Source organism: Amphibalanus amphitrite, unplaced genomic scaffold (genome assembly GCF_019059575.1).
Source record: "Amphibalanus amphitrite isolate SeventyFive unplaced genomic scaffold, NRLGWU_Aamphi_draft 000186F_arrow, whole genome shotgun sequence".
NCBI classification, from domain to species: Eukaryota; Metazoa; Arthropoda; class Thecostraca; order Balanomorpha; family Balanidae; genus Amphibalanus; species Amphibalanus amphitrite.
Genome location: NW_024881681.1, coordinates 676,868 through 701,676, shown reverse-complemented (window position 1 = coordinate 701,676; position 24,809 = coordinate 676,868). Strand labels below are relative to the sequence as shown.

Genomic DNA, 24,809 nt, shown 5'->3' with positions numbered 1-24,809 from the left:
AAAAAAAAACTTCAAAATAGATTACGTCAAATTTTAGAACTCAATTTTAGCAATTCTAGACCACATAGTGCAAAACAATGACCATTAGACTCCCTGTGATGAACTGCATCGAATCAATACCCATTTTATGCAAAAATATCAAGTTTTAAATGGACCTTATCTGACATTGACCTGACCTTCACCAGAACATAACGTAAGCTGGCCCCAACGGCTGCCTGACCCACAATCACACTTGTCATGCAAAATGAACCATAAAACATGCATCACATGATATTTTCAGATTGTGACCCTCAGTGACGTGACCTGACCTCTGTGACCTGACCTGGTATCAGTGACCTCAAATAACAAAATGTGTTTCCCAAAGATGATTTCCAATGACATGCATTTCAATTTTACAACACATTTCTTGAAATGCCTGTAAATGGTGAAAATTCGACCTTTGACCTGACCTGTGACATCGGTTTGACAGAGGTCTCAGGTCAAGGTCAATGAAATTGGGTCACAAGGTAGTTCCCTGACCCCTGTTGAGGCTATCTAACACTGTTTGCTGCTTGTCGCTATGTTTCGTGGTTCTTGCGATCATAAGGGGGGGGGGGGGCAAAATGGCCCCCTTGGCATTGGGGTCAGGCGTCTGCTGAGCAACACAGCCCTGGGGCGCGTTGCTCGGCAGACCCCAACGGACTCCAGCTCAAGCTGGTCAGCTGCTCAAATAATTCAGTATCTTTTCACATCGTAAGTGGTTAAGCGTTCTGAGGAATATCATCATGAGAAGTATGCGCATCTGGCTGACCTTATCCTCACTTCTGTATGGAAATATGAAATTGCCAAAATAAATTACTGTATTAAAAATCGAGATATTTCGAGCACAGCTCTTCGTCGGTCGATTGTAATTATTTACACACATAACAGGCACACAATGTCGAATTCGTCTCAAGTTCTTCAGTAATGTCGCAGTAAGAAATTTAAATACACAGATCCCGTGCAAATTGATCACCCTAGTTCCTACCTTAAAAATATATCTACACATAATTCCCCAGTTAAACTAGCAGTACATATATAGGTATCTTTCAAGAACCAATTCACACACATTTATATACATTATTTTGGAAGAAGCTGCCATGATGTAGTGTTATCGTTAATTTTGGGCCTGGCGTCTCGGATGAAGATGGATTCAGCGATTCTTCTATCCGCTTCGTCTTTGCATACACGCAGGATTTTGGCCGTCACCGAGATGTCGCGTCGATCCATCTCAGGGTGCTTATGCAGCGCATGCTCTCCTAGGGGAGTGTCCTCTTCTCTGTTAATGCCGTTCCTCCGATGCTCGTTGTAGCGGAGTCTAACTGGCCTGCTCGTTTCTCCGATGTAGGTGTCGCCGCAGTGACTGCAGGTAAGTTCATATACCACGTTTTTGGTCGTGCACTTGGACTGTAGCCCCGCCTGGCATGAATGACAGCACCTTCGTCCCGAGGGGCAGGGGGCTGGGTTCAGTCGTGTCTTGACCAGTCGTTTCTTCAGGGTGTTGTTGGTGGTCCATGCTATCTCCACTGGTAATCCAGAGTTGATTGCAACCTTCTTCACCTGAGCAGCCACCTTGTCATTAACGAAGGGCAGTCGGATATATGTGCCTTGCTTCTTCTTGTTCTGTTGTCGTTGATCTGGCCGTTCCCGTCGTTCTCTTCCTCTGTCTCTGCTTCTCTCCTCATGTTTCTTCATTTCCCTCCAACTGTACTCCTTGATCATCTTCATCGGATATCCATTACTGACAAACAGATGACGTATCTTCTCGAGCCCTCTTTTTCTTGCCGCTGTGTCTGAGCCAAGACGGATCGCCCTAGTGATCTGTGATGTGAGCACAGCCTTCTTTGTAGACCTGGCATGTGCCGAGTCATACGGCAGAATGATCGGTGCCGCCATGGGCTTGAAATACAGCTCCGTGCTGTATGAGCCGTCCTGTCGCACGCTTATCAGTGTGTCCAGGTATGGCAGCGTCCCGTCCTGGTCTGATCGCTCAATCGTGAATTGAATGGCCGGATGTCTCGAGTTGAGGAAGGCCAGATATTCAGTTAGCGCCTCGCTGCCGTGCGTCCAGAGACACCATATGTCATCGATGTACCTAACATACATGTCTGGCTGAGGTCTGTCCACCTGCAGTGCCTCTGCTTCCAGCTTCCCCATGAACACTATGGCCAGAGATGGCGCAATCCTGGATCCCATGGCTATCCCATGGGCTTGAACATCCCCAACGACAAGACCGTACGACATCCCCAACCACAAGACCGTCAACAATCAGCCCCGTCTGTTCTCGAGCGTGTCAAGAACATGTCCAACAGACCGATGAGCCAACCACTGGAGAAGCTGCTGTCCAGGGGACCGACGTTTGCGATGACCCAACAGGTCAATCCAAACATGATCCGTGAAGTGGAAATAGGCGTGGAGAGAGGCTACCATGCATTGAGATGGAAGACGCATAGGGAACGAGCGAACGAAGAGAGAGAACAACAAAACCAACGGAACAACGACACCGGAAGCCGCAACGAGATCAACGAGACAAACGAACACGAAGACGACCTACAAACAACAAATATGCCGCGTGACACAGATGGACAGCTAGCAAGCTCTCAGAACACGGACCTCGGCCAGCAGCAGACACTGAGAAAGCCACGATTCCCGAACGTCCCCACCCGACAAGCTAACCCACTAGACCGTGATACCGAACACTCCATGGGAGCACTTAAGAACAAAATATTGGCCATTTACCGCAACGCACCCAGGACGGCGCTGAACACAACAACAGAGGAGCGAAGAGAGCTACGCGAACTGTGCCAGGACAGTTCCGTAGTAGTGAAGCAGTCAGATAAATGCAAAGGGCTAGTTATCATGAACAAAGAGGACTATTTGGCAAAGGGAGAAGAAATCACCAGTGGCTATGAACAAGTAGATCAAAATCCTACGGCCAAAACTGAAGCAGTCACGAAGAGAATTATATCTGAAACAATCAAGGACAAGATAGGCAAAGACATTGTAGCTGCCATCCGCCCTCACCACTCGCGCTGCGCTGAACTCTATGGCTTACCGAAGACACACAAGGAAGGTGAGCCATTGAGACCTATAGTCTCTGGGATTGACAATCCAGTGGATAGGCTAAGCTGGTTGTTAGAACAAGTTACGTCACAGCTGCTGAGGTACATACCTGCACACTTGAAGGACACCGGTGAATTTCTGGATAGAGTAAAAGAAAAATATCCCACAGGATTCCCTGCTGGCAGCATCGCTTTCAGCGTTGACGTTAAAAATCTCTACGGGAACGTGCCAACCCAAGAAGCGATTGAAGCTGTCATGGAGCTCATACGTGAACACATCAACGAGCTGAATCTGTTTGGGCTGGTTCCAGAAGATGTTGAAGTCCTGCTCACCCACTGCCTACATAACAACTTCTTTCGATTCAATGAAAACTTCTACAAACAATCTGATGGGATAGCCATGGGATCCAGGATTGCGCCATCTCTGGCCATAGTGTTCATGGGGAAGCTGGAAGCAGAGGCACTGCAGGTGGACAGACCTCAGCCAGACATGTATGTTAGGTACATCGATGACATATGGTGTCTCTGGACGCACGGCAGCGAGGCGCTAACTGAATATCTGGCCTTCCTCAACTCGAGACATCCGGCCATTCAATTCACGATTGAGCGATCAGACCAGGACGGGACGCTGCCATACCTGGACACACTGATAAGCGTGCGACAGGACGGCTCATACAGCACGGAGCTGTATTTCAAGCCCATGGCGGCACCGATCATTCTGCCGTATGACTCGGCACATGCCAGGTCTACAAAGAAGGCTGTGCTCACATCACAGATCACTAGGGCGATCCGTCTTGGCTCAGACACAGCGGCAAGAAAAAGAGGGCTCGAGAAGATACGTCATCTGTTTGTCAGTAATGGATATCCGATGAAGATGATCAAGGAGTACAGTTGGAGGGAAATGAAGAAACATGAGGAGAGAAGCAGAGACAGAGGAAGAGAACGACGGGAACGGCCAGATCAACGACAACAGAACAAGAAGAAGCAAGGCACATATATCCGACTGCCCTTCGTTAATGACAAGGTGGCTGCTCAGGTGAAGAAGGTTGCAATCAACTCTGGATTACCAGTGGAGATAGCATGGACCACCAACAACACCCTGAAGAAACGACTGGTCAAGACACGACTGAACCCAGCCCCCTGCCCCTCGGGACGAAGGTGCTGTCATTCATGCCAGGCGGGGCTACAGTCCAAGTGCACGACCAAAAACGTGGTATATGAACTTACCTGCAGTCACTGCGGCGACACCTACATCGGAGAAACGAGCAGGCCAGTTAGACTCCGCTACAACGAGCATCGGAGGAACGGCATTAACAGAGAAGAGGACACTCCCCTAGGAGAGCATGCGCTGCATAAGCACCCTGAGATGGATCGACGCGACATCTCGGTGACGGCCAAAATCCTGCGTGTATGCAAAGACGAAGCGGATAGAAGAATCGCTGAATCCATCTTCATCCGAGACGCCAGGCCCAAAATTAACGATAACACTACATCATGGCAGCTTCTTCCAAAATAATGTATATAAATGTGTGTGAATTGGTTCTTGAAAGATACCTATATATGTACTGCTAGTTTAACTGGGGAATTATGTGTAGATATATTTTTAAGGTAGGAACTAGGGTGATCAATTTGCACGGGATCTGTGTATTTAAATTTCTTACTGCGACATTACTGAAGAACTTGAGACGAATTCGACATTGTGTGCCTGTTATGTGTGTAAATAATTACAATCGACCGACGAAGAGCTGTGCTCGAAATATCTCGATTTTTAATACAGTAATTTATTTTGGCAATTTCATATTTCCATACAGAAGTGAGGATAAGGTCAGCCAGATGCGCATACTTATCTTTTCACATCAGAAACATAATGAAATTGACATCCAAAGTCCGTACAAAAAACGAAACTGAAGCCAGGAGCTCCTTTCACTTTGAGCTCACCTTGACCTTGACCTGTCACGGGACACTGACACGGGTCACCCACCTGTTGGCTGTTTCAGTTTATCTGGTCCGTAAGCAAAATCGTTTCACCCTTGTACGCGTCCTCAATTTCGAATAATTAAGTATGATGAAGTGATTGTAAAGGGAAAGCAGCCGTTTGACCACGCGTTTGACGATTAACAAGAATCGGAAACGATCGAAAGAATCTCCCCAGAACCTCTGCCGTGGCGCGGAGTCGGCGGCGGCGTGTGATTGTGGATTATATGGAAGCACTTAGGCGATACTGAAATGGGAACATGTGACGGGAATCTTCAATCTTCCTTGACTTCCCTTCATAAATGCCCTTTTTGTGACATGTCCCTCGACATTTTTGACGCCTCATCGTTTCATGAGCATTCCATCAAAAGACTTACAAAAAATAAAATAGCAGCTTTTTTCCTTGCAGCTTGATAAAACACAAATATTAGTCGATAAGTATAAAACAAATGAAAACCATTGATGAAGGGATCCTTTACTCAGGGGTAATATGGCACAAATACATCACTTCACTGTGGTCTCATGACAAAACCTAAACCTTGAATATGCTCATCACAACGTATCACCCCGCCCCCTTTATTTATTTGACGCTTTTCTATACAACTGCAACGTGAAGGGCTTCAGCTTATTTTTCACCAAGCACACTTGGGCTTTACTTATTGTAATGTATATCAGTGGGGGAAACTGTGGTCAAATCTTCTATTTTTGGAAGCCTTCCATTTTTGGAAGGACCTTCCATAAATGGGTATGCATTTTCCAAAAATGGAAGGCTTCCAAAATTGGAAGGTCTAATCTCAGTGTTCCCAACTGTGATTCACATTCTTTGATTTAAGTTACGGCCTTTTTAAATGTGTAACATTAATAGTTGATTTTGCCATTTATGATCATTGATATAAGGAGAAGCAGCAGTGCTAGTGTTGGTAATACAGGCATGCTATGTCAATGTACATAGTGATATAATAGCATGGTGTCCTGGCGCACTGCTCTCTTTTTCTACTTCTAGAGGACACATAGAAATTCAGAAGAGAAAACAGCTGGTCAATAACCAACCAGGAGGAACACAGCTATAGCCCTGACAAAAAATGGTTTAAATTAAACTTACTATTCCTCATATAAATTGAAGATTCATGCTCCTTCGATAGAAAGTAACACGAAAAACGGCGCAGCAACGCCTATTTAATTCGTCCCATATTCCGGAAAAAAACATTGAAAAATGACGAGACCTCCACCCAAATGTTTGGCAAAAGCCTTAAAAAATTGAAATCAACCACACAATATGCTAATAAATGCAGAAAACGGCAACAAATACAAGTTTTACTCGCCACTACACTCCCGAAACCGCCGCACTCTGTCCAGACAATTCCGCACTGTAAATAAAGTCGGCGGTATCGAACAAGCATGGCCCGTCACTAAAGTACTTTTAAGGATATTTACTTTTCGTTTTTGATGCTTTTTGCTTACAAAATGTTTGATAAAGTCTTATAAAACCATCGTTTGTCGGTAAATTTTTGTCAATTTTCCACGACTCATTACTTTGAAAAATTACCTAAAATACATCCACGCTAGGATTTAGGCATCCACGCTAGATTATGGACACTTCACTATGGCGAATAGAAAGCGACCAGGGGCGATAGTCGCATTTGCCTCATGTTCGGCGGAAATCGGTAAGTTCCAACATATGCGCAACATTTTCTATATTTGGGTACGATGACGTCGTCAGCGTACCCATTTTTGGAAGGTGCGTACCCATATATAGAAAATCCTTCCAAAAATGGAAGGCTTTCTAAAAATGGAAGATTTGACCACAGTTTCCCCGACTGATATATTGTAATTTGGGCCTGGTTATTACTCATGCCCCTCACCCCTGCTAATGAAAACACTGAATTATTGTTGCTGCTGTGGCAAAAAAACTATTACAATTGTATACTTTTACCACCTTTCAAATATGGCATTGTGATCTGATGGTCTTGTCTTTTTCATGTTCAGTTGAGTTCTAGTTGCAGTGATGCACCACATATGGAAGACTGCTGGCTGCAGCAGCAGGCTGGGCCGCTTCCAGCAGGTGGTGTGGTCCCAGCAGCTGACACAGCCCCAGCAGCAGCGGCACTACCATGCCGAAGAGCGGGGGGTCTATGGCTACAAGCCATCCCCACCGAACTCGTACCAAGGTACTAGCTGAAATTAGAATGGCAACCTCAGCAGAATGGCCATGGGGATCAGGATTATCGTTAACCTTGCAGCCACTATCACTATTAAATATTTTCACTGACCTGAAAACCCTCTTGTCACCTGGATTCTGAACTTCTATTTCAGTGATATAGTAGCAAGCTGTGAATCATTTTTATAGTGACTGCCCATAGGTGCAGAGCCACTGAAAGTCCCTTCTGCCGCCAGTGTGTGAGGAGGCGTTGGCATCGCGCGCCCGTCAGGCAGCCATCTTCCGTTTGGTGGAGGCTTACCGCACCCATGCACACAAGGTGGCCACCTTCAACCCGCTCGCTGGTCGGGAGGTCAGGTCAGTCATTGCAGTGGCACCATTGGGTTGGGAGGCAGCCCCATGGGGTGTTGGAACTGTTTGTGGTAAGGGGCTGATCTATGCGCTGAGTGATGGAAAGGTTCAGTGCAGCTTGCAGTGGTGTGGAAATGTGTGACTTAGGTACTATGATTCAGAGCTTACCTGCTTCAATATGTGTGTTAAACAAATGTTACCTAGATGAGATTTGTACCACAATTCGCACTGAGGCTGATCAGCCGCACGGTAACTCGTGTTAGGGCCGTCTCTGTCACTCGGTTACATGGTCCGTCACGCTTCGCAGTAAATTCATAGCGTGACCGTTTCCGTGGCTCTCGTGTTGTCTGATGATCCTAACTCGTAGCGTTGTCGCCTCTGTGGCGCACCGGTCTGTTTCTGCCGTAACCGTAACATGCCGTAACATGAGCATCTCATACTGTGGCCGTATTAGTGACTTTGTATTCTTTTCCCTGTTTCTCACGATAATTTACGGTGTACGATTGCCGCCCTCAGTCGTGCCTCGGCTGTCTTCATTATTCATACGTACCGCGGTTGTGACACCTTTCACCTACACCATGCCTGAATTGCTGTGATTTGTTTGATTGCTCGTGATGGATTGCACTGTGACTGGTGTTATCGTAAATCGCATCCATTCAGTTACTGCGACTTCTGCCCGGAGCTTTGTTGTGAAATGAAATGTACCGTAGGTACCTCGTTCGTGGTTTGTTACCGTTACTCGTGCCGTGAATCGTCTCATGGATCGCCGTACATCGACCTGTGCATTGAAACTTGCCGTGCCTCCTATCGTGACTCATAGCGTGACAACCTTCTTGATATCTATGTGTTTTATCAAGGTATCACATATAACTGACTGACTATGACGCACATTGTGAGCCTTATTGTGACTCCTATCGTGACTTCTGGTACCCTGACTCGTATCCTGATTGTTACCCTGACTCGTACTGTCACTTGTAACTTGACTCGTACCGTGATTCGTACCGTAATTCTTACCTCGACTCTTATCCTGCCTCGTACCTATCGTGACTCTTACCCTGACTCTGAACGTGATTCCTACCGTGACTCGTACCGTGATTCGTACCATAATTCTTACCTTGACTCTAACGCTGATTCTAACCCTGACTTGTACCGTGATTCATACCGTGATTTCTACCGTGACCACGTACCTTGACTCGTAACTAACGTAAGTTAACCGTGACTCGCACCGTGACTAGTACCGTGATTCCCACCGTGACCACGTTCGTCTTTCGTGACGGCCCAGGGAGCTGCCGGAACTGGAGCCGGCCCGGTACGGCCTGTCCGACGGTGACCCCGTGTCGCCCGAGGGCCTGGTCTCGGCGCCAGGGGTCAGCACGGTCGGACAGCTGGTGGAGCACCTGAAGACGGCCTACTGCGGCCGGCTGTCGGCACAGTTCACACACTGCGCGGTACGTGAGAGGGATGGGGAGGGGACTGGTCAACACACTGCGTGGTGCGTGGAAAATGGAAACTACTGTAGGTTTGTAATGCTTGTTTTCCTTGGCTAGAACTGAGACAGCTACAGCAACACCGTACACGTGTAAACTATGATTAGAAATCATTGTGGACCTCGCAGGTCATCCCCTCAGGGTTTTGAGTGATTTCATTCCTCTGGGAATGCAAAGATGACTTGAACAGTGGACACTGGACACCCATGGCTAAATCTTCCCCTCCTGCTCGCCCTCCCCCTCAGACTGCCGAGGAGCAGGAGTGGCTGGCCGAGCGGCTGGAGACGGTCGTCTCCGAGTCGCTCTCCAGCGCCGAGCGGCTGAGGATCGGCGAGCAGCTCATCCACTCCCAGGTGCTCGACAAGTTCCTCTCAGTGAAGTTCGCCACGGTGAAGCGGTACGGTGGCGAGGGAGCGGAGGCTACATCGGCCTTCCTCGGACAGCTGCTGGCGCTGGCCGCTGCAGGTGGGTAGAGCGGAGGAGGAGGGGAGAGGAGAGGAGGAAAGGAGAGGGAAGCCTGCTGGGAGAGTCCGTGGGTGCCACTTAAGGGTGCGGTGATGATGATGATGATTTGGAGTGACAGGGCGCACCAGCTGCGAGGCTATATCGCGCCCATTTCTTATTTAACTTTCTCAGTGTCGGGCGTTAAAAATCACCTGAAGGCCGGAGGCCGCAATAAACGAAAAGAGACGAGAAGAGTCTAGCAAAGAGGACTCGTCACCTAAGACTGCTCTCAAAGAAAGCTGGGCTCCGCGCAGGCCCAGAAACTTCAGCCGCTCAGCTTCCAGTCTCGGACACTCCAGAAAAACGTGTCGGACGGAAAGTCTGTCGCCACATCTCGCACAAACAGGTCTTGGGCCGACGCCAATAAGGTGTCCATGGGTACCGAAAGTGTGCCCTGTGCGAAGCCGACAGAGGATAACCTCCTCTCGACGCGACTTGCGCGACGCAGACAACCAGGTTGCCAAACCCGGTTTGATGCGTAGCAGCTTGTTTGTCTGACATTTGCTCCAATCCTCCTGCCACTTTCCGCGGAAGAATGAGCTCACCGCAGGGAAAAAGTCCCTGGCCGGTAGAGGGAACCGGCGGGAGCAGGGCTGCCGCGCCGCATGGTTCGCAGCACGGTCCGCCCGCTCATTGCCAGCTATACCAACATGGCTAGGAATCCAGCAAAAAGTCACTGAGGTACCCTCTCGGTCGAGAGCCGTCAAACGGAGAAGAATCTCCTGTACGAGGGGGTCAAGTGGATAGATTGTGTCAAGGACTGGAGTCCGCTCAATGAGTCGGAGAGGACAAGATATGACAAGATATGAGGGTGCGGTAACGTTGATACAAGCCATTTGAGGATACAAGCTACAATTTGAGTCATTATGTACGGCTTTAACTGCCATGTTTCATGTAAGCATACTCGTCTTAATGTTGCTCCACTAGCGCTCAGTAACACAGGATTCCCCCTGGCTCCCTCTCCGGTGTACTGAACTCCATCTGCTTGGATGAACCTCTGCTGTCTGGCTTCAGCGACTCCCCATGTGCGACCGACCCCCGCCCACCCCGATTGTGCTTATCACCTTCCTATCCCCGGTCTGACCGGGGCGCCCTGGTGTCTGGTGTGACATCCTGCTCCTCTGCTCTCCCCGTTCTGACTGCCTCCCCCTCTCTGGCCAGCCGGTCTTCGCGAGGTGGTGACGGCTGCCTCTCGGTCTGACTACCCCATCCCTCTCTGCACAGCCGGTTTGCGCGAGGTGGGGATGGCCGCTCCTTCCCCCGGTCTAGCCGACCCCCTCCTGACCGCCCAGCCGGCCTCCCCCGTCTCTATCTAGCCGGTCTGCGTGAGGTAGTGATAGCTTCCTCCCAGTTTGACAAACCGCCGGTCTAGCCGAGTGACCGTACTCCCTGCTCCCTCTGTCTGCACAGCCGGTCTGCGCGAGGTGGTGATGGCGATGGCCCACCGCGGCCGTCTGAACCTGCTCACCGGCCTGCTGCAGTACCCGCCCGTCCAGATGTTCCAGAAGATGCGCGGAATGCGCGAGTTTCCAGACGACGTGAAGGGCATCGGTGACGTGCTGTCACATCTCAGTGAGTCGCGGGGGTGGGAGGGGCAGAGAAGGAAAGAACAACGAGATGTGTGAAAAGGTTTACGGATCCGGTGCCGCGGATTTTTGGAACGCGGTGGACACAATATTAAACTGGATAGCAATTAGTCATCGCATAAGTTATTGTGATAACATTTTTGTATCAGGGTCGCGGTATTTTTCGTGTTATTCGCTTTTTGACACAATGTTACTCATACCTTTTCCGTGTTTCAGATAGTAACGTGGATCTTGAGTTTGACGGACACAAGATACACGCGGTGCTGCTATCGAATCCTTCTCATCTTGAGGTGGGTTATAGCCCATCTGAATTATGCATAGGTTTGTGGTTTATTGGCCCTTAGTGACTGACTTAACAGATATTTGTAGATGTTCTTCTTCCCACTGTTATAGAGATGCTCGTAATGTGCACCTGGTGGCGTATTATTCATTTTCTCTGTAATATTTTGCAAGTTATGTCATGGCAACGTCGTATTCACTATTCTTAATGTTGCCCAAGTGCGTCATATATCTACCACATTGCGACATATATCAGCCTCGAGAGCAGTTTCATAACATCACCGCGAGAGGTTCCATGAGAAATAGTGGTCGTTTGGCGGTCAGACACTGATTACTGTATGCCTGGTCTATTCAAATACATTAGCCAGAGGGGTGTGGTAATAACTGGTGTAAGCAAATTGACCACGGTCAAAAATGCATTACCAGAATGCACTTAAGCCAACATTTTGGGATGTTCTCGTTCCTAAGTCGGCTAAGAGCTTCGGTCCAGAAAATAAATTTATCGTTGGCATCGTTGGCATACAGTAAAATACATACCAAACTCGGCCGGTGATAAATTTTCAAGACCTCAGTCCTTACTGATTTTTGAACTCGGCCTTCGGCCTCGTTCAAAAATCCAGTAAGGACCTCGGTCTTGAAAATTTATTTACACCGGCCTCGTTCAGTATTATATATTACTGACTTCTGTAACCAAGACAATACCCAAGACAGCTGTGAACCTTTGGCGGTGTCAATGACCACTGACCTTGACCTGTGACATCATACCTGGGCCCGGGAGGTGACCTGTCCGACCTGTGACCTGAGGTCGTGTAAGGGTCAGGGAGTTGACCTCGTGTGACCTCTGCTCCCAGGCTGTGAACCCTGTGGCGATGGGTCGCGTCAGGGCCCGGGAGCAGACTGCCGGCTATGGCGACTACTCCAGCCCGACCAGCCGCTCCGAGCCTGGTGACCACGGACTCTGCGTGCAGGTTAGTGGGTTCGGTCTGGCTGGTGGGAAAGTACGCTACACTTAGAAGCGCTAGTTTATCAGTGTCCCATGTTCTTTAGAGAATCATGTGTGCAGCACGGCAGCATTCCACGCCTCAATAGTTAAACATCTTCTGAAGAAATCCTCAGAACACGCGCGGTTGTGTCTGTATTTTCATTTTCAAATTTGGCGCGTACTTTTGCTGTGTTGTTGTCTGCTGAGCGCTAACCATCATATACCACCCGTTTTGTTCTTTTTTTTTCCAGATTCACGGCGACGCGGCGCTCTCGGCTCAGGGCATAATCCAGGAGAGTCTGGCCATCTCCAACCTGCCACACTCGCGTGTCGGCGGCTCTATCCACCTGGCCATCAATAACCAGGTGGGCTACACGACGCCTGAGGCGCGCGGCAGATCGTCCAGCTACTGTACCGATGTGGCCAAACTGGTGGACGCGCCCGTCATACGCGCCAACGGAGACTTTCCCGAGGTGAGGACTGGGGAGGGGAGCGGAGATGGCGAGGGAGGGTCTGTTGTGATGCTATGGTGAAGGATTTTTGAGTAGTAAAAATCACAGGGCGGTTATTTTTGGGCGTGTTTGGGTTTATTTGTCGAGCATTCCCTCGAATGTCATTTCGTGCTGGACTATGCCGTCACCTTGGCTTCTGACTCGGCCTGTCTGTTAACAAATCACTGTGCTGCGTTTGTCTTTGATTCATCTTTGGCTTTGATTTCATCCCCCTAACGGGACGCTGCGTCTGATGAATATGCCACACACGAGAGGCCGGCAGCAGTGACCCACCCTTCTCTCCGGCTCTCTCCCTCTCTCACCCCCTGTCACCCTCTCTCACCCCCCTCTCACCCCCGACAGGACGTGGTGCGCGCCTGCCGCGTGGCCTTCGAGTACCGGCAGCGGTTCCGTCGTGACGTGTTCGTGGACCTGGTCTGCTTCCGTCGGTGGGGACACAACGAGCTGGACGACCCGACACTGACCAATCCGTCCATGTACCGCAACATCAACACCAGGGTGTGAGTGGGGCGACGGACCGGGCGGCAGGGGGTCTGGAGTGCCCTGTAGGGGATGATTTGGGGGAATAGGGGACTTGAATGCCGGGGGAACACAATATGACTGCAAGGCTACTTTTGCATTCTTTATGGTCCATGCTTTCAGTAAACTTCGAATTTTGAATGAATGAACTTGTGTTAGGGTCCTCTAAGCGATGACACATTTCACAGTCCCCTGTAGCTTTTTTCGGGACTGTGCTGACTGTCCTGTTAGAACCCCACCCCGCGACTGACTGTGCTCCACCTGTACCCAGGAGCGTGCCGGACCGGTTCGTTGACGCCCTGCTCGAGGACGACCTGCTCACCATGAAGGACGTGGAGCGCATCCAGGACCAGCGCTACTCGTGGCTCAACCAGCAGCTCGCGCAGGTCGACTCGCACGTGCCTAAGGTAACTAAATAAATTTGTCGTAATGAATTCGGTAGGAGGGCAGCGGCCCACCGACAGGCGAAGCTATCGAAGCTATACAGATAGATTGAGCTCCGGGGAGCCTGGATTCTTGATGGGGAACTAATTGAATCAGTGGTGTTGCGTTGATTAATGCCAGAGAAAATGACTGTCCAGCTTTCATTTGGCACATTGAGTATGCTCACTTACCATCGCATATGTCTTACAGTTGTCATGTCACTCCCCGGTCTAATTTCCTCACATTGCACTGCTCTCACCCTGTCTGTGCCCTGTCCCCCGCCAGGCGAACCACTTGGAGGGCGGCTGGCGCGGCATGCAGCAGGCGCCCTCTGCCGTCACCACCTGGGACACGGGCGTCGACCCACAGCTGCTCAAATACATCGGCGGACGCAGCGTCGAGTGGCCCTCAAACTTTGTGAGTTCGACGAGAGGGTAGAGTCCCTGCGGCTGGGGAGAGGTGTAGCTCTGTCGAATGGCCGTCAAACTTCGTGAGAGGCGGAAGGATAGAGTCCCTCAACGAGGAAAGGCCTTGGAATTTGTCAATGGATCGCTGTGCTAATATTTTTTTTTTACCAAACTACTATCGCTGAGCTGTCTTTCATCTCCTCAGGCTCAATCACTATTGCTTCTGTCTCCTGTTTTCTTCAGAACATCCACCCGAACCTGCAGAAGATGTTTGTGAAGCAGCGGCGGGACCGCCTGCGGGCCGGCGAGGGGCTGGACTGGGCCACCTGCGAGACGCTGGCGTTCGGCTCCCTCCTGCACGAAGGTAGGGGCCCACCGGCCGCCACTGCGTCCTACCTGGAGAGAGCGACAGCGTGACGACTTAACCTGCAACCATAGACTGCAGTCCATATCAGTACAGTAGTCCATGCTGCAACAGAGAAAGTCAGGGTCAGTCAAAGGGTCAAAGTCAATGAGTCAGTTACTCATTGTGTCCCGAAGGTAGGCTTATTGCCCATAACTCACACACGTACGTTTTCAAGGTAGTCCAAGTTTGGCATTACTCTCTATATAAAGGGTTCTCTACGCTCTGATGTTCGATATCGGTTGTGCGCAGGTCTTTTGTGATCGCACGCCAGCGAGTGATCCCGTAACATTCTGGTGAAACTGAACAAAAATAAGGGGATGGCAGGTGGCAACAAGCATCGTCTGCTGTTACTCGATATTGTTATCTGATTCAGCTTCAGTTGTTAGGCACCCGGGCGGGCCAAGAGATAAGATATTAGTTTATGGCACGGCCTGCACGTTTGCAGCACATCTCCTGTCACCCTTTCCGCCGATGACCCGCCGTGTGATTCCCCCGTCACGTGTCCCCCCAGGCACCCACGTGCGGCTGTGCGGCCAAGACGTGGGCCGCGGCACGTTCTCTCAGCGGCACGTGATGCTCGTGGATCAGACTACGGATCACGTGCACGTGCCGCTGAACAGTCTGACGGACGAGCAGACCGGCTTTATTGAGGTACGTGTCCCGGACGCGCCCATAGAGGGAAGAGCTCATAACTCAGTTTTATAGCGGTGTAGGCGAGCACTGGCAAAGGTCGGTGACTGTTGTACAGTCATGGGTTGACGATCGATAATAATTTCAGTTAATCGGTCATCAGTCTGGAAGTCACCGATGGTCTGATGAGGATTTGTTTGGGTGGAGACGCCAGGCTAACCGCGAAGCTGGTTTATCTGTGAACTGTACTTAAAGCTGAATAAAACACGCATGGGTATGTTGCTTTGCGGTCGTTTATCTTGATAACGCACGACAAACTCTGCAACCGTCTGCCTAAGTACGTTATTGTGGTACGTAAGATTTGAGGTAATTTGGTTATTCGGTGTTTATATGCTGTCATGCATTGCTCGTGAAGCGCTTTGGTTCTGTGAAGTGAGTTTAGTGCAGCTGTTTGATGCGGTGGCCGTAATTCTGAAGGTGTCTACTTAACTGCATGAGAGTCTAGTTGACGTCAATTCGTACGTATTCGTGGTGGTCAATCACAACCTAGTACGCGGTTATACTGGACGTTTTTAGTTTAACTGATCGCGCTCACCAATCACGAGTATCCTGCGTGGTATTGTCGCCTAGCCAAAGTCAGAACTCGCGTGTTGGCAGTGCGTGTCAAAGTTGGTTGTAGCGTGCGTAGAAGCCTGTTTCCCAAACGTGTCGATCAGCAGTTGTATGATTCGCGACTGATTGAATTAGCAATAGTAACGCGTTCTGGTTTGGCGGTAACTCTTAAACATGTCCTGTTTTATGTCACCCCGACTAAACGTGCTCTTCTTTGTTTCACCAGCACACCAGCGCTAGAAGTTACACCCCTAGCGTGCTCCTAGCGTGAAGTTACACTATTGTTCCCTAGTGTCGCCCCCAACTCATCGTACCCCGACCTATCTGTGTCTCACCAGGTGGCCAACAGCGCTCTGACGGAGGAGGCCATGCTGGCATTCGAGTACGGCGTCAGCATCGAGTCGCCGAACCGGCTGTGCATCTGGGAGGCACAGTTCGGCGACTTCTTCAACGGCGCCCAGATCCCGATCGACACCATGTTCGCCTCCGGAGAGGGTGAGTGGAGAGCTCAGGGGCGGGGTAGAGGTGGGAGAAGTCGGCCTCAGTGGTGAAAGAACACCAGAGCTGAAGGAAGTCAGCCTTAGAGCTAAGGAAGTTCGCTGCTGAGATATTATAGAAAGTCCCGTGAACAGTTATGCCCACTGTACAGCGTGGAAACTCCAACTTAGACTTGAAGGAATTCTACCTCAGAGCTGTGGAAACTTGGTGGAAACTGCTTCAGAGCTGCAGATTTGATCGGTTTCCCGAGCCCAGCTCAGCACTAGTAGCTTGTGGCTTTTCTTCAGATCCATTGCTGCATGCTCCCAGTGCATCTGTTACAGCGTATCGGCTCAACCCCGAATCGGGCCGGCCAAGTCGAATACGAGTTCGAGTATTTTCCAGCGTCTTGAAAGTTGTTTTGCTTATATTATTAATCCTCTTTAATCTATGCATTGTTTACCCAACAGAGACCTTCGCGCTATAGCGGATTATTGGAATTTCCATAATCCCATGCTGGCCACACGCGGTGGGCGCCGTATATTTTTGGAGACAGTTGCTTTTTCAACTGGTTGCATTGTAAACAGTGAAAGGTCGTAGCGTGCGCTTGTGTTGTTTACAATGATTGGGAATGTCCTAACACCTCAAGCCTAAGCTGCTGATATAAGACATGGAAATACCGATCGGTTCAACTTGTTTCTGTTATAATACCTCAGTGTGGGTATAAGAACAAGGGTGCTTGAGCGCATAATAGCTAATTTTTATGTAATTTGCCTGATAAACTTCGTCGTTAAAGCAATGCCCGGCACTTACCCAGCGTCGAGTGCCATAAACAGAAAAAAGGAAATTACTGAAAATCACTAATGAGGATTTTGCTTATTGGCTGTGGTATGCGCGTATTCCAAATGCTCACTGATCATTCTGAACTTTGACAAGAGTAGATAAGGAAGTCTCTTTGAATTATGAGCATTGGTGCTCACTTTTCACTTGTTTTCTGTTACGAAAAGCTAATTAGTTGACGTAACAGTATGTAATATTCAAGTTATTAAAGAACAAAGGCAGCTCGCTAGCCGCTTCTGTTGAAACAACGCCGTACCAAAACAGGAACTTTGCATTTCACAGATAACACCATCCACGTAAATTCCCATGCATGACGTCTTTATTATTAAATCCGCAGCTTAGGCGCTAACAAAATGAATCCATAAAATGCATAACCCACTGCCATATACCCCCAGCTAGGCAGACAATATCCTGGCGATATTGATCAGAGCAGAGTTTGTGAAACCACGTCCATTAGGGAGCGAGTAAAAAAGTCTCGGATGACGTAATTTCACTGTTGCCAGCGGCTGTTGCCCCCCTGTCCGATATACGAGTACCCGCGCGTGTCCCGACATCAGCGATGACCCGGGGTCGATCGGCCGGCCTCGTCTGACCCGCGCCGCAGTCCGGACCGAGCCGGAACTGACCGGGTCGGTCCGGTTTGGACTTCTCCGCCCCAGTGTCTGGGCGGTGATGTGGTGATCGGGCAGTCGGCCAGGTCAGGAGACGTGTCAGGTCATACGGTTTCGGTGCGCCGCTGAGGATGATGAAAACGGGCCGGGGTTCGGCGGCCGGTGTGGTCGAATCGTAATAGACAGATTTTTGTGAGGAGTCTCTGGGAGCTTGGTCGCGATACTGCTCATTTTTGAAACAGGCAAGTTTGTTCAAATGCAACTAAAGAACTCGTGTATTATTCATGGATAATTGGTTCATCTGTCGTTGCATTATTCGTGGTCGCACCAGTTTCGATGCTGAATAAAGCTGAATTGTGGGTGGAGCAGGAACCAGCTGTTTTCAGATTCAGCAGTTGTAAGTGGTGCTCTTCTGGCCTCTGAATTCTGACAGAAAAGGGCCTGCCTTCCGCGTGGTATCTACAAAGCTGGAAAGGTATAGACTTGAGTGCCCTCAGCTGCTCACCAAAGTGAGGCGTAAAGACGGCGCAGCTTAGTGAAGGAAAACTGTATGCAGGATCACCGCATAGTATGAACTGATCTGAGATCTCTGCGCATTTACATTTGCGACACACACATGAATGGGATGGGCATGAACAATGATCACTGCCCACTGCCCAGAGTGCGTTCTACTCTGAAATGTTACTTTATCGTGTAATGGCCGTGCGATATGAGAGATATCACACTGCAAATCCATGTGTGAAAGAGATTCGCCTGTGACGTGCGATTGATTGTCGGTAATGATCGGCGATGGCGTTTTCCCTTGATGACGGAAATTACATTTTGCATATTTTCACCGCCATTCCCCGGGCACTTTCCACGCCAATTGTCGGCCTGTTGACCTTTAGATGCTTACCTCATGATGCTTGCTTGCGTCATATAATGCCTGTCTCCGGTTGTATTTCCGCTCAATGTTGAACTCTGTTCGCTCTGATAATGTCCTTGTTTACACGGAGTAATGACTGGTTTCTCCCGATTGACAGGCACAGGAACTAGTATCTTATATCTGTATCTTATATCTGTATTGTATGTGGCTATTCTTTTGAGCTTATTGGCCTAGCATCTAGCATGTTGGGCCTAAACTGAACAAAATATTAATTGTCGAACAAGAGTCTAGGCACAGCACGAGGAGTGGACTTAATTCATGCAAACAATCGGTGCACATAAGCTCTGGTGTGGTGTTTCAATCACCATACGTAGATGGAACGGTCTCCTGAAAGCACATTTCTTTGTTTCGCTAAGCCGTGATCATTTCACGGCCACCGGCGCGGCTTTGTGACCTTTCCCTGCGCAAGTATGTGCACGACGGTACCCAGTTCTTTCGAACGGCCCGGTAAAACTGCCGTCGTGCCGTCCACTTCAAACCGGGCCGCTCTGCCGTGGCCGGCGGCCGTTTGATCCTCCATTTTCCCCGCTCTCAGCATGAGCCGCTCTCGATGACGTCACACATACCATGTGCACACTGTTCTCCCTAATCTGCGACATCCTTTCGGCGGCTTTGTTGTCGCCACTGAATCGTGACTGCTAAATAGGCACGGGGCGTCCGCCGAGCGCCCCCGTCCGTCTCACTAACGAGCCTACACGGCTGCATGTCCGGATCGCGGGTAAGCCGACACCGGCGCTGCCATGTTAGGCGGGTGCGGCCGGGCTCATTGTGGCACGTGCCTGGTCAGGAGCGGGGAGGGAGGGTCAGGTGAGTGACATGATGCGCCACAGAGAGGGGATCGAATCTGTCATTACCCAACAGATCAGCGGTGAGTGTTGTGTGGTCATGTCCGGGCCTGAGATGCGCCATATCACCGTGACTGGGAGGGGTGGTGTTGAATTCTGCAGGGTGGTCGGGGTTCGTAGAAGGGGTGTGACCGTGTAGTAGAGTAAGGAGCGGGCCGGGCGCGATGTAAACACGGATTGACTGAGCGATAGGGGGGATGGAGGACCCCGCGAGAGCCCCCGTGGGCCCCCTGGTCCTCCCCTCTCTAGGAATGTGCCCTGTAACGGTGCAATAGCGGTGTCTTTTGGGAACATTTTCCGTCTCAAGATACTGTTGTGTTTGTGTATAAGGACGGATCGCTCAAAAGGCAGTGGCCCTGGATAGTCGTGGAGAGTGAAGGGTGACTCATACCTTTCACACGATACTTCATGTTTATTGTGTTGTTCTTATTTTACACGTCTTGTTCAAGTTTCCTTCCCTGTAGGTAAACTGCTTTGTATGGGAGAATATGGGAACTGGTTATTCTATCGTTCTCATCTTCATGATTGTTGTCGGTTCTCTTGTTTCAATGAATCACATACAATATACATATGACATTATTTTCTGCTGGGAACAGACCAACAACCATTGCCATCGAAGGTCAATCAGTTGAAAGATTTGCCGACAAGCTGAGCCATTCCATCTGTTCGGGTCACGATTCCGTGGTCTGCCAGCCCACTGCAACAGAGCGGCCGGCTCTGATATCATTTTTACCCGCCGGCACCGCTAGCTCAATTAAAACACAAACACGGGGTCATTGGGGAGAGGCGTATCACCTCTGCGGCAACACTGACAATGGCCGGCCGGAACGGCGTGCGTCCTTTCCTTCCTGTTTGTGTGCGGAGAGTGACGCCCGCCAGACGACAGTGACTTTGGTGACAATCGCAGATAGATAGGTACCCAGTGACCGCTATGTAGTGACATGAGTATGACTACCAGTGACCGCCAGTGGCGGCAAGTGACCCGCAGTGACAACTACCTCTGACATTCAGTGACACAGCCATCAGTCACCTTCAATGACAACCTCAAACGACTAAGTGATGACCGCCAGTGTCTTTCCATGACTTACAGGGTAACTGTAACGACTTACAGGGACTAGGGAGACTACTACCAGCAGCTATTGCATCGGCAGCATTCAAAACACATAGCCTGGACCGCAGTGAGGTCACTTCCGCAGTCTCCGCGTTACGACATGGCCTATACCGGCGACTGGTACGGGAAGTGTGACCGGACCCGGTATTGTCCTACGACGCAGCAGTATTGTGACCTGACCCGATCGGGACGGGTAGAATCCGATCCTTATTGTTGTGGTGTATGTCACTTGGGCGAATCACTGCTCGGACCGTTATTTAGACCACAGTGGACCCTTATTTGGACAACAGGTCGTGAAGACGATTCAATATAATCATGGTTCAAAAGATGTGAAATGGTAATGTCAAATATCTCATTTCGTTTTTATCACACGCCCGTCCACTCACTCACTCGCACACTCACTGACATTCACTCAATCTCTCACTCACTCACTCACTCACTCACTCACTCACTCACTCACTTACTCACTTTTTCACCTCACACAAATCCCTGCCCCTTCCCTATCTACCCTCCCAGTTCTCAGTATCTGGAGCCCGTGCGGCCCCTCCAATGACGTGATGGAGCTACCACCCTGTTAAGAGGCCCTCTACTGTCGTGTTGATGCATATGTCTAGGTGACTGATTCTTGTTTGTGAATGTGACGTGATGAGACCAGAGTTGTCGCCTCATCGTGACATCGCCACTCTAGTGCGTCTTTTTGTTAGTAGGTACAGGGCACGTCATATCGGATAACACACACATATACCTTAGCGTAGTCCTTAACCTAGATATCTGTGTAACGTATAATGTGATTGTGTCATGTTTATGTAAATATGAGGAAGTGAGTGCTGGGACATGAACATTATGTTTCTTATAACCTTCGCCTTTCAGGTTATCCACGACTGAGTACACAAATGTCCTTTGTGTTACGCATTGGAATGCATAACACAAGGACATTTGTCCTTCAAGTCGCTGTACCTCTCGGTGTGTACCCTGTACCCTATGTGGTACTCGTCGCCGTCGCAGCACCCTCCCTGACCTGCTCGTACCCGCTCTGTCCGACAGCCAAGTGGCTCTACCAGTCGGCTCTGACCATGATTCTACCGCACGGGATCGACGGCACAGGACCGGAGCACTCGAGCTGCCGCATGGAGCGCTTCCTGCAGCTCACAGACTCCAAGGAGGATGCCGTCGATGGTAAGTACCGGACCGGAGCACCAAGTTCACTGACCACCGAAGTACTGATATTATTATTGGTGTGCCGCTGCTCTGCTCTTTGCCGGTACCGATACCCGTAATTCCCCGCCTCGTGCGTTGCTGGGTATTCTGTTACCCATTGCTTCTTCAGAAGTCATTACTTTCACCCATGGCTCATGCGAAAGCCCACCGCAGCTCATGTTACGCCAATTACTCCCAAGAATGAGACGGCTGAGCCGTCTGGCTGTCCGCCCCGCCCCCCCCCCCCCCCGTGTGCCACCGGACGCTGCCCCGACCCCTCCGCCCACGCCTGCGGTCGGTTGGCCGCCTCCACAGCGAGCCCCGGGACACAGCGGTCACTGCGGGTCACCACAGGCCGATAGCGCACGGTTCGCGGGAACAGGGGCCTACGCGGGCTGTGGTTTGGGGTCAGCGCGGCGCGCACGAGCCGGGGTCGTGATCAGTCCCGATTTGCAGTCAATATTTGGGTTTAAATTCGGGAACGGTTTTAGGATAAGTTAGCTGCTTTTGTTCCTCGTATGGGCTCATGGTTGTTATGGTACCGTTTCCTGGCTAAGCCTGCTGTCTTTTTTATAATCTGCTGTCGATTGTATCAGTTAATCCCTGCTGATCTGATTGGTAACTGAAGTTGCATGAGAGCTAAATGTGACGGTTTTCTCAGCTGCAGGCGGCAGTGACAGACTTATCAAGACTACGCGAACGCTCTAAGGATATGTTGACATCCTGACTAAGCAGGCTATGTTTAGTTCCTAAATGCTATGTTTCATACTCTGACAGCTTAATTAGCCACTAGATGTGTTACGGAATTACTTGCTTAGATAACTCTTAAAAGCAGCCAAGCTGCTACGCGCCCTAACCCAAAACAACAACTCTTAAAAGCAAATTCGTTAAAATGTCGTGATTCCTCTAACTCGCCTATAATGTCTGACCCAGTCCAATAAAAGATACCTCATCAGACAAATCATCAGTCGCCTACCGTTACGATCTACCCCTGACCCGTGACCCTTGCACTGCACTTCTCAGGTGACGACGTGAACCTGCACATTGTCAACCCGACCACCCCGGCGCAGAACTTCCACGCGCTGCGCCGGCAGATGGTGCGCAACTTCCGCAAACCGCTGCTGATCGTGGGGCCCAAGATGCTACTGCGGCACCCGCAGGCCACCAGCTCTCTGGCTGACATGGCGCCAGGCACTCACTGGCTGCCCGTCATAGGTGAGAGGGGGGACAACTCACTGAGTTATTGGTGAGACGGGGGGGGGGCGGCTCTCTGGCGGACCTGGCGCCAGGCACTCACTGGCTGCCCGTCATAGGTAAGATGGAGAAAATCCTTCACTTTGACATCGAGAGAGTGAGACTTGGGAAATAACACTGGGAAGCTGTTGAGATGGGGGGGGGGGGCTCGCTGGATCTTAGTTATAGGTTTTTTTTTAGGAGACGGTCGACGTTGATGCAATCCAGATGAGGGGACCAATCACGGCGCCGCAGAATAATGTTGGTCGGGAGAACGTTTTGAGAAGTGAAAACGTCACTGATTGATATAGGGCGTGAGGCGGAGAACTGTGAAAGTGATGGAAGGTGTTGAAATGAACTGCTGGGTCATCAGTGGATGATTGTCAGTTGCCACATGTAAAGCAGCGCGTAAGACAGTTGAGATCATCACCACAAATTCGATCAAATTGTGATTCAGGATATCGATAACTACGGTAACTTGTTGGATTTACTTTGGCTTGCCTCTTTTACTAATGGAAATTCTCTGACGAAATGCATTAGTCCTAATGCCGAACCGCGCGAGCCTGGGACGGCTGGCGAACCGAGAGAAGCAGGCTTCACGGAGTGCGTAGTAGCCAACTATTCCCCCAGCGGGGCGCAGGCACCGGATATTATGGATCCACAACTTGGTTTTTCGACATCCAAAACTATTGCGCGCGTCCGTCCTTAGCGCACAGCTGCAAGGATGTGGTGAAGTTTGGCGGGAATCCTGGCGCGATTGCGCGCGCAGTTTGCCAATCTGCACTCCGGGAGTGTTCTGGAGGGGTTCCCTTTCTTCCGGCGGTTTGGCCGCGGCGTATCCGAGGTTGTTCCGGCGTCTGCGGCCGCGGGGCCGTATTCTGGGTATGTCGGACGTGATACGAAACCTTCCGGTGGCGTCGGTACATCCTCGATAGAAAGACTAGCGCCGCGCAGGGTCGGATGTGGGGCGTTTGCTAACGTACGGACAGGACAGTCGGGTTTCGTTAGTGTTTGTTTTCTTTTTGTATGCGACTGGAATCAATGTTTTTGTGCTCAACTGGCAGCTAGTTACTCCCACGTCGAAGGCATCAGTTTCAGAGTACCTTGACGTATTTTTCCAAGCACAATGGGTCATTTGATGGAGGCTTATGGCTATCAATAGCCAGCTGAACTTACCGTCTGTAAGATGAAAAACTGAAACAATCTACGTCTCTGTCACCCCATTCGATTCTTGGTCAAAGACCCAGTTCATTGGGAACACGTGGCATTAGATCGACCTGACTTTTGAGCTTTGAAACGTAATGGCCGGAGGTTTATCAAAATACGTCTGACCTTCGGTTGCTCAATGACCATCGGATCGGCTTAGTTTGGAAGCACACCGCTCAGCGCTGTCCCTCAGGAGCTATCCAATACCCTCTGGCCCCCACAGTGCAGGATTGCAGTGCGCCACTGCCCCAGCACTCGCCTGTCGCTGGGTATTTGGGTGGACCCGATCACAGTGATCAGCCTCTGATCAGCCTCCAACCACAGTGTTCAGTCACTGATCAGCCTCGGATCACAGCGATCAGCCTGTGATCACGATCAGTCCGCATGCTGTTGATTTCTGTCCGCCGAGCCGCTGGACGGGCTGTTGGACCGGACCCGGCGGCCGCTGGGCCGT

The 24,809-nt window shown here is 50.2% G+C and overlaps 2 protein-coding genes across 7 annotated transcripts in view; one reads left to right on the top strand and one right to left on the bottom strand.

Moving 5' to 3' along the window:
• The window catches only part of LOC122384336 (cystatin-1-like), a 32,747-nt gene extending 26,324 nt beyond the window's left edge, over positions 1–6,423 (bottom strand). Inside the window, exon 1 of the mRNA XM_043371660.1 lies at positions 6,402–6,423. The gene's annotated coding sequence lies outside the window, so the exon portion shown is untranslated. The remainder of the gene's footprint in view (positions 1–6,401) is intronic.
• Positions 5,579–24,809, top strand: part of LOC122384330 (probable 2-oxoglutarate dehydrogenase E1 component DHKTD1, mitochondrial) — a 41,319-nt gene continuing 22,088 nt past the window's right edge. Inside the window, exons 1-17 of one of the 6 annotated variants that reach the window (XM_043371649.1) lie at positions 5,579–5,715; positions 7,041–7,222; positions 7,449–7,569; positions 8,846–9,011; positions 9,296–9,515; positions 10,965–11,126; positions 11,357–11,430; positions 12,271–12,387; positions 12,653–12,874; positions 13,256–13,413; positions 13,704–13,839; positions 14,141–14,272; positions 14,506–14,626; positions 15,180–15,319; positions 16,249–16,405; positions 21,764–21,895; positions 22,940–23,131. In XM_043371649.1, coding sequence (XP_043227584.1) covers positions 7,060–7,222; positions 7,449–7,569; positions 8,846–9,011; positions 9,296–9,515; positions 10,965–11,126; positions 11,357–11,430; positions 12,271–12,387; positions 12,653–12,874; positions 13,256–13,413; positions 13,704–13,839; positions 14,141–14,272; positions 14,506–14,626; positions 15,180–15,319; positions 16,249–16,405; positions 21,764–21,895; positions 22,940–23,131 — 2,413 coding nt within the window. In that variant the 5' untranslated portion in view covers positions 5,579–5,715; positions 7,041–7,059. Of the gene's footprint in view, positions 5,716–6,459; positions 6,793–6,869; positions 6,882–6,912; positions 7,223–7,448; positions 7,570–8,845; positions 9,012–9,295; positions 9,516–10,964; positions 11,127–11,356; positions 11,431–12,270; positions 12,388–12,652; positions 12,875–13,255; positions 13,414–13,703; positions 13,840–14,140; positions 14,273–14,505; positions 14,627–15,179; positions 15,320–16,248; positions 16,406–21,763; positions 21,896–22,939; positions 23,132–24,809 lie in introns of those variants that run through there. The other 5 variants (XM_043371650.1, XM_043371647.1, XM_043371651.1 and 2 more) reach the window with 5 other exon arrangements.